The 9788-nt window shown below is 39.4% G+C and overlaps 1 protein-coding gene across 2 annotated transcripts; it reads right to left on the minus strand.

Moving 5' to 3' along the window:
• Positions 1-237: 237 nt before the first annotated feature.
• Positions 238-5618, minus strand: ppic (peptidylprolyl isomerase C). Of its 2 annotated transcripts, XM_031830477.1 has the most exons (6): positions 5133-5618; positions 4966-5015; positions 4057-4170; positions 3603-3696; positions 3110-3294; positions 1084-2836 (listed from the first exon to the last, which is right to left on the minus strand). In XM_031830477.1, exons 1-6 carry the CDS (start codon positions 5137-5139, stop codon positions 2708-2710), a joined length of 579 nt encoding a protein of 192 aa, XP_031686337.1. In that variant the 5' UTR covers positions 5140-5618; the 3' UTR covers positions 1084-2707. The 2 variants fall into 2 exon arrangements, with proteins under 2 accessions (XP_020345008.1, XP_031686337.1); XM_020489419.2 differs by having other exon boundaries at positions 238-2836; positions 4966-5442.
• Positions 5619-9788: the final 4170 nt, after the last annotated feature.

Here is a 9788-nt window from a genome sequence, read left to right on the forward strand (position 1 = left end):
TGATTGGATGGACAACATTCTCTGATCCTAATTCTATGATTGGACGTCCTCCGGAAGTGGTCATAATTACCATGTTTGTCTATGGAAGGGGGTGAGGCCTATGAGCGTCCTAGGTTTTGAATTAAAGTCAATGTAGCCAGAGGAGGAGGATGGAAGCTAGCATTTCCTCCGGCTACACCATGGTGCTACCCCAGAAAGTGCTGTTGAAGTTACTGTAGACCTTCATTGTAGACCTTCATTGCAAAACATTTTTATTTAATCAATTATTTGGTAACATATGAATATATTTAATATAGTTTAATCTAAAAAAGATAACTTTTTAAATGTTTCACAATTTTTATTTTTATGAAATTTCACTGAGGAGGATGGTCCTCCCTTCCTCTGAGGAGCTTCCCCTGATGGATCCCCATTCGCTGCTGACTCTTCCTTGTATCATCATTAGCAGAGCCTATTTCCTCTAGACTCATTAGAGACTAAATTAACACCACACTCCCAATAGTTCTTAAAGGGGAATTTCCCCCTGGGGTAATCTGGTCTTGTTTTCATAATTTCTGAGGCATTTCTAGGACAGTGAGATGTAAATTGCCCAGGAGGAAGGCAGGTCAGTGATCCAAAAAGGAATGTAGTCCTGCTTCGTGGCATTTCACGAAGGCTCTTTTTTATACTGATCGCACTATATGTTTTTGTGGGTGTTAATATGGTTGTCCTTGTTCGATAGATCTATTGGACGTATTTCAGAGGTGTTCCTATCGGCGGATTCATTGATAAGTATACAAGCAGACACAATTTTTCCAGTCTCTGAAAGACTACAACTTGTGTTGGGCTGTGCTTTATGCTCTGGCCCCCGTTTCTCCCCCAAGGCGAACATTAAAACCTCTTAGATGTAATGGCAAAATATAGATTTCCGTCTAAATAGACATATCCAAAGGTAACTTGCTATTCATGTGTAATTACATGATTCTGACATGCCAAAACTTGGTGTATTTGGAAAGAATACATCTGGAAGATTATGAGGAAATGATCAGAAGATAGGAGTTACATAGTTCAGAATACACAAGATCAAGCACATACAAAATAACATTGTTTTTTCTTTTTTATGTAATCTTTAATTGACAAGCTATAAGTGAGTGGTTGAAAAACAAGTTTTAATGACTCCAACCTAAGTGTATGTAAACTTCCGAGTTCAACTGTATATGATATGCTTGTGGATATCTCTGAAAGACGAGCTACTGTTTCTGATAAGATTGATGAATTGCTCGATTTTTAAAACAACTATCTATGGATGAAAATTTTTAAATAAAAGGATTCCTATTTAACAAAGGGCCTTTCCATTTAAAAGGATCCAAGAGCACCAACATGTGAAGTTTATAGGAGCATGTCAAATTGGGTGTCAAATTAAAGCTAAGAGTCTATATTTTTGAGAAATCATGGCATATATATATAAAAAATACATTATTCCATCCAAAAATGTTGGACTTTGATTTCTGGTCAAACAGATGGAAAATTGGTCTTTTACAACATCTACCAGAAAAAGTACATCAAAACACAATAATGTTGAAGAGTGCTGAACATATCTACTTACTGTATTCTACTCTACTGTGCTATACTGTACTGCACTCTGGTCCGTGCCAACCAAATGCTCTTACAATAATAGCCAGTGTGTAGAATAACTCAAATAAGCAAAATGAGGATATTGCATATTTCTACCTTTGTGTACCTATTCAGGATACATCACCATGATGAGCATGATATTCATATCCTTCATTATGCATTTCTGTATAGTACAGATCAGGGATCCATGATGCAATTTCATTACCGTAATTCCGTTACCAAATGTAAATCCACTTCACCTACTGTAGTTCAATAACCAAAATAAATGATTTAAAACTCAAGGTGTCATGTCATAACTGACACCCCATTCTTTTTGCATACATATTTGAATCTTAATTATTGGAAAATGTGTTTGCATAAGAAACTGAGGGAGATTTTACCGTAATTCTATTACCAAACTTTGCAACTGCACAGTTCTTTTAGTAAATGTACGTGTAAATTGTTCAAAGTAGTCATTGTGAATGGAGTTATATGGTTTGTTAAACTTAGAAATCAATGTTTTTGTTTGGCATACATTTTAAAGTGATATATCTGAGTCAAAGTGTAATTCGGTTAAAGTGGAATTGCCCTGAAGTAATCACTAGCAATTTTCTATGCAAATTGTGCAATAGTTTTTTAAATATTAACAACTTTGCAGCTTGCTACTACATCTTCCAGATTAATCCCCACAATTTAATTTTTCATAAATAATAAAACATACTCACCATAACAATGCAACATGTTCACAAATGGGAACCTCATTAACATTTCACAACATACAGCTGCTGTGATTACATTTGATATGTCAAAATAAGTGAAGTATTATATACTTTGTGTAATCTTTCAACATTGTAAAAAACTGAAAGTTGTTTCAACTTAGCATGACAAAGTGCTGAGTGGATAGTGCAAATGACATACTGATCATTTTGGCAGTTAATGAGTGTAGGTTAAATAACTAAATTACAATGGTTTTAAGATATTAATTGTAAATGACATCTTCTCATAATGACTGAATTCAACGTATTCATTTTGTTAAAAGTTAGTATACACATTAGAGAGCCATAAACAACAACTGCATAATACTTCTCTGAATACAGTAACACACATAGTGATAATCCTACCAACCCTCCACATCCACAATAAATGGCTCTTTGACTTCTATCTTCCCACTGTTGACAATGACACACTCTGTGTAGGGCAGGTTCCGGTCATTTGTGTCTTGGAGCTCGATGGTATGAACCACAGACTGAAAAAATAACATTAGAATATGTATTAGTGTTGAATTGGACCACTATGTATCACCTGTGTGTGTGTGTGTGTGTGTGTGTGTGTGTGTGTGTGTGTGTGTGTGTGTGTGTGTGTGTGTGTGTGTGTGTGTGTGTGTGTGTGTGTGTGTGTGTGTGTGTGTGTGCGTGCGTGTGTGTGTGAGTGACAGATGATTTTCCAATGTCTGTGGCCACAAAAACAATTCAAACTCTAACAGCAAATTGTGAGCCTCCAGTAGTGTGCCTCTACTTACCATGCCCTCCAAGATTTTCCCAAACACCACGTGCTTCCCATCCAGCCAAGGAGCCCTGGACGCAGTGATGAAGAACTGAGAGCCATTGGTGTCTGGGCCCGCGTTGGCCATGCTGACCCAACCTGCTCCCATGTGCTTCAGCTTGAAGTTCTCATCAGCAAATTGGTTCCCGTAAATGCTTCTACCTGTGCCAGCAAATGAGTAAACAGCATTTAGGGACTGTGTGACAGATGGAGACACTGGGACTGGAGACTATGGGCCCATGTCAAAAGTAGTGCAATCTATAGGGAATAGGGTGCCCTCTAGGATAGACCCACAGAGAACTTTAAGGGAGTGCACATAACCACCTTTTCTGCTCTGTTGATGCTCTATGAGAAAAACGCTTTACAAATTAAATGAATTATTATTATTGTTACTATTCCCAACATTCAACATGAGATCAAATGTCTAAGACAGGTCAAACTCTACGTGATCATACTTAAATCTTTCTTACCTCCATTTCCATCTCCAGCTGTGAAGTCACCTCCTTGGATCATGAAGTCCTTGATCACCCGGTGAAATGTACTTCCTTTGTAGCCGTATCCTTTCTGCAAAAACAACGATTTTGGAAATCGAAATGAGTATCGCTTATCCATTTGCAATTGTGCAAGAAATATGCTGGTGATCTATTAGCTAGCAACCGTGTGTTAGAATCAAATACTGTAAATTGCACCATATTCCCAACATAGTGGACTACTTTTGACAAGAGCCCCTATGGGCCCTGGTAAAAAGTACACCATTTAGGGAATAGGGTGCCATTTGAGATGAAGACGGCTTGTTCAGTTTACTCTGCCAACGCAACATCATGTCAGCTCTTAAGACCTATGATCTATGGATGGATATTGGTATTCAGATGCTTTCCTTTGTGTTGTTTACTCACACAACAATAACAGGTTTCACAGGCTTACCTCCCCTGTGGCAAGAGCCACAAAGTTATTCACAGTCAGGGGAACAACATCTCCAAACAGGCCAATCACAATCCGGCCAACTTCATGACCTGCCACAGTGATGTCAAAGAACACCTGTGATAGGGAGACAAACACAAAACATACCAGCTTCAATTATGTATTCATATACTGTAGACTGTAGAGTGATACAGTACAGTTTATAGATTAGAGTTTGTTGAGATGTAAAACAGAAGTGATCATATTTGTGTCCTATGATATTTGATATATTGATGAACTGGAGAAAATATCTCATCTAGTTGCACAGGCTTAAAGTCACTTTATCTTAATGGTGGTGGGCACTGGTGGCATTTGAGAGTAGAACAATCTGAACCTTTGACGTTTTCCTAAATAGTCCCAATTTTTATTTATACACTTATAGATTGTAATTACTTATTGTACAAATTTGAATAGCTAAGATATCCCATAAACATAGGCCTACAAGCTGCATTTCTAAAGGATATTTTACTAAATGGTGCAATGGGGAATGAGTGTAGCATATTATGTGGAATAGCTTAGCTTTTATAGTCCGACTCATTCCATTTAATGCCTTGCCGATTTGGCAGTAGCCAGGCTACTTGTATATAAAACAAATAGGCTATGTTGAGTTTAATCTCCGGTTAACTATTCCTAGTTCCCGAGGCTCCTATGTCGATATGTGTAGGCTACCAAGCCGTTTAACGTAAGAATGTGATAAATACCGTGTGCTGTTATTGCGCTATACCTGTTATGAACATGTAGGTTCTCGTGCTATGTATTCAACAATGCAGCTGTTTTTGAAGGCTTCCATCGAATTCCCCCGTGAGGCAAGCTTGTGTTTGTGTATTCTCCGACGTCACATAAAATAACATGATAGCACGATGCTCTACTAACCTTTTCGGTCACTTTAGGTCCAACCCTTCCTCTAATACATCCGACATTTTCTGAAAACGCAAAAGCCAAGAAAACGAAGCAGGACATCATTTGCGGCTCCATCTTGCAGAAACAAAACAAATAATAATCTCAGTGTATCAAAGATGTCAGAAAAAAAATATTTGTACCATCCATCCTTCCTGCATGATTACAACCCCACTCCAAATTGAGCCGTGTTTTAGCGGAGAGGTTGGCTTTAGAATGGAGCCCAACCTTTGCTTCAACTCAGTGAGAAATGAGATAGATGCACCGAGCGCTCCTCAAATAGCCTCCCTTCCGACAATGCATTCTCTATAATTTCGTGTTAAAACAGGTTTACCAATCCAACAAAACCGTAGAGGGTTTTGTGTCCCGATCAGAAACTGCGCCCTCTGGCAATTTGGGAGACATGACACATCCAGCATCTGAAGCCGACTGGGCTATATACTCTTGATGTCGTTGGCTATTGTTTTATTTCCCCGTATACAAACCAATGTGAATAGGTTACACCATTCAGGACAAGGGTAGGCAATTATTATACTTTTTTTTTTAAAGTAACCTTTATTTAACTATGGAAATCAGTTATGAACAAATTCTTATTTACAATGATGGCCTACCCTGTACAACGATGCAATGTCTTAGATGCAGAGTCTTAGATCACTACGCCACTCGGGAGCCCTTCAATTGACTGAGCCAAAAACGATTTTATTCCAGTGGCCAAGATTTCTGAATGACTATTTAATGTATTTAATGTATAGTTGAAGTCGGAAGTTTACATACACTTAGGTTGTGGTCATTAAAACTCGTTTTTCAACCACTCCACATATTTCTTGTGAACAAACCATAGTTTTGGCTAGTCAGTTAGGACATTACTTTGTGCATGACAGAAGTAATTTTTCCAACAATTCTTTACAGACAGATTATTTCACTTATAATTCACTGTATCACAATTCCAGTGGGTCAGAAGATTACATACACTAAGTTGAGTATGCCTTTAAACAGTTGGAAAAATCCAGAAAATGATGTTATGGCTTTAGAAACCTCTGATAGGCTAATTGACACCATTTGAGTCAATTCCTACCTTCAAACTCAGGGCCTCTTTGCTTGACATCAGCCAAGACCTCAGAAAAAAAATTGTAGACCTCCACAAGTCTGGTTCATCATTGGGAGCAATTTCCAAACGCCTGAAGGCACCATGTTCATCTGTACAAACAATAGTACTCAGGTATAAACACCATGGGACCACGCAGCCGTCATACCGCTCAGGAAGGAGATGCCCTCTGTCTCCTAGAGATGAACGTACTTTGGTGCAAAAAGTGCAAATTAATCCCAGAACAACTGCAAAGGATCTTGTGAAGATGCTGGAGGAAACCGGTCAAAAGTATCTATATCCACAGTAAAACGAGTCCTATATCGACATAACCTGAAAGGCCGCTCAGCAAGGAAGGAGCCACTGCTCCAAAACCGCCCAAAAAAAGCCAGACTACGGTTTGCAACTGCACATGGGGACAAAGATCGTACTTTTTGGAGAATATCCTCTGGTCTGATGAAACAAAATTTTAACTGTTTGGCCATAATGACCAAACATAACGTTTGGTGTAACAAGGGGGTGGCTTGCAAGCCGAAGAACACCATCCCAAACGTATCGTACGGGGGTGGAAGCATCATGTTTTGGAGGTGCTTTGCTGCAGGAGGGTCTGGTGCACTTCACAAAATAGATGGCATCATGAGGCAGGGAAAATACATATTATTTATTGTAAGTTTAAATTTGTCATTTTTATTTATTTTATATATTCAAAATATGATGGTGTGTATTGCCATCTCACTTTAAAAGGAATTGGTTTAAAATGTAATCAATTTTTTTTAATGACAAAACTCTAAACTGCATTTGCTGTAGGCTGCTTTTAGAGTAATTTGTGGATATATTGAGTGGCCATCACAAAGCCCTGACCTCCATCCTATAGAAGATTTTTGGGCAGAACTGAAAAAGTGTGTGCGAGCAAGGAGGCCTACACACCTGACTCAGTTACACCAGCTCTGTCAGGAGTAATGGGCCAAAATGTACCCAACTTATTGTGGGAAGCTTGTGGAAGGCTACCAGAAATGTTTGACCCAAGTTAAGCAATGTAAAAGGCAATGCTACCAAATACCAATTGAGTGTATGTAAACTTCTGACCCACTGGGAATGTGATGTAAGAATTAAAAGCTGAAACAAATCATTCTGTCTACTAGTATTCTGACATTTCACATTCTTAAAATGAAGTGATGATCCCAACTGACCTAAGACAGGGAATTTTTACTAGGATTAAACTTCAGGAATTGTGAAAAACTGAGCTTAAATGTATTTGGCTAAGGTGTATGTAAACTTCTGACTTGAACTGTAATTACAGAGCAGCAGTAAGATAACAATAGCGATGTTTATACAGGGGGTACCGGTACAGAGTCAATGTGCAGGGGCACCGGTTAGTCGAGGTAATTGAGGTAATATGTACATGCAGGTCGGTAGTCATTACGGATCGGTAGTCATTTAGGCAAGTTATCTTGATGTTCTTGGGCACATGGACTATGGTGGTCTGCTTGAAACATGTTGGTGTTACAGACTCAGACAGGTAGAGGTTGAAAATATCAGTGAAGACACTTGCCAGTTGGTCAGCGCATGCTCGGAGTACACGACCTGGTAATCCGTCTGGCCCTGCAGCATTGTGAATGTTGACCCGTTTAAAGGTCTTACTCCCACCGGCTGGGGAGAGCGTGATCACACAGTCGTCAGGAACAGCTGATGCTCTCATGCATGTTTCAGTGTTACTTGCCTCAAAGCGAGCATAGAAGTTATTTAGCTCATCTTGTAGGCTTGTGTCACTGGGCAGCTCTCGGCTTTGCTTCCCTTTGTACTCTTTATTAGTTTGCAAGCCCTGCCACATCCTACGAGGGTCGGAGCCTATGTATTCCAATTCGTTCTTAGTCCTGTATTGACACTTTGCCTGTTTGGTGGCTCGTCGGATGGCATAGCGAGATTTCTTATAGTCCCATTCCTTGAAAATGGCAGCTCTACCCTTTAACTCAGTGTAGATGTTTCCTGTAATCCATGGCTTCTGGTTAGGGTATGTACATACATAAACTGTGGGGATGATGCCAATGACTGATGTGGTGTAGTCCTCAAGAATCTTGGAACATATTCCAGTCTGTGCTAGCAAAACAGTCCTGTAGTTTAGCATCTGCTTCATCTGACAATTTTTTTATTGACCGAGTCACTGGCGCTTCCTGCTTTAATTTTAGCTTGTAAGCAGGAATCAGGAGGATAGAATTATGGTCAGATTTGCCAAGTGGAGGGCAAGGGAAGAGCTTTGTATGCATATCTGTGTGTGGAGTAAAGGTGGTCTAGAGTTTTTTTCCCTCTGGCTGCACATTTAACATGCTGATAGAAATTTGTTAAAACTAATGTAAGTTTCCCTGAATTAAAGTCCCCGGCCACTAGGAGCACCGCCTCTGGATGAGCGTTTTCCTATTTGCTTATGGCGGTATACAGCTCATTGAGTGCGATCTTAGTGCCGGTCTATGGTGGTATATAGACAGCTAGAAAAAATACAGATGAAAACTCTCTTGGTAGATAGTGTGGTCTACAGCTTATCATGAGATACTATACCTCAGGCAAGCAAAACCTCGAGACTTCCTTAGACATTGTGCACCAGCTGTTGTTTACAAATATACATAGACCCCCACCCTTTGTCTTCCCAGAGGCAGCTGTTCTAGTGTATAACCCGCCAGCTGTATGTTATCCATGTCGTCGTTCAGCTACGACTCGGTGAAACACAAGATATTACAGTTTTTAATGACAGTCCAATTCAAGGTGAGTAATTGCTGCTCTGATGTCCAGAAGCTCTTTTCGGTCTTTTCGGTCATAAGAGACGGTAGCAGCAACATTATGTACAAAATAAGTTACAAACAATGCAAAAAAACTAACATATAATAGCACTATTGGTTAAGAGCCAATAAAACGTCAGCCTTCCTCTCTGGCACCATCCACATGCATTCATGATGTTGAAGTTCAATAATGTAATACAATACTCAAAATATAATTCTGTAAATATTGAAAATATTGGGGATTTAAGATAGAGTTGGAGAGTTGGTGAAGTATTTAGGTATTTTATGATCTTGTTGTTTTCCCACCATTTCTTTCACCTGAAGGTACTAATGAGCTACTATGCTGCATTCCATCTGGGGCTAAAGATGGTGAGTTCATAGTGGCCCCTTCCACCAGCGTCTGGTCTGGCTATAGGGGGTGGTGGGCTGAGGCTCTGCAGAGCACAAGTTGTTGTTCATCATGGACTGAAGGGTCACCCTGTGAGTATTTATCTTTTAAGCTTAAACTAATTTGGACATGGGTTGTACACGACTCACTGGGGTTTACAATCTTTATTTATTTTTGATGTAGTGCTATGAAAATGTAATAATACACATATCGAAACTTATGTATGTTGCCTTGGTGGAGTCATTTACTGTTTCAATTTAATTGAATGCATGGGATAGCCTATCCTGATACAATAACATAAACCTATAATAATTTGATCTGAAGTTAATACCCTACTGTCATCACCCTAGACAGTTTACAATAGGAATTCTTATTGGAGATGTCCTTCTCACCTAACATCCCATGCTGTTGAAATACTCTACATAAGTTAATATTGTGAGAGTCATATTCGAGCCTGGTGAGAGGGGTACATACAGTATAGCCCAGGGGTTCCCAACCAGGGGTACTAGGACGCCTGAGGCTTCTTGGCCTAACCACAGGGGGTACTTGAAAAGAC

This window comes from Oncorhynchus kisutch, linkage group LG8 (assembly GCF_002021735.2).
Source record: "Oncorhynchus kisutch isolate 150728-3 linkage group LG8, Okis_V2, whole genome shotgun sequence".
NCBI classification, from domain to species: domain Eukaryota; kingdom Metazoa; phylum Chordata; class Actinopteri; order Salmoniformes; family Salmonidae; genus Oncorhynchus; species Oncorhynchus kisutch.

What these genes read in the sequence shown, in the direction of transcription:
- ppic (XM_020489419.2), bottom strand. Translation starts at nt 5,067, where the DNA reads ATGGAGCCGCAAATGATGTCCTGCTTCGTTTTCTTGGCTTTTGCGTTT. An exon ending in TGGCTCTTGCCACAGGGGAG is followed by an intron (nt 3,697 to 4,056) that starts GTAAGCCTGTGA and finishes TTGTTTTTGCAG; the next exon opens with AAAGGATACGGCTACAAAGG. An exon ending in GGAAAATCTTGGAGGGCATG is followed by an intron (nt 2,837 to 3,109) that starts GTAAGTAGAGGC and finishes TTATTTTTTCAG; the next exon opens with TCTGTGGTTCATACCATCGA.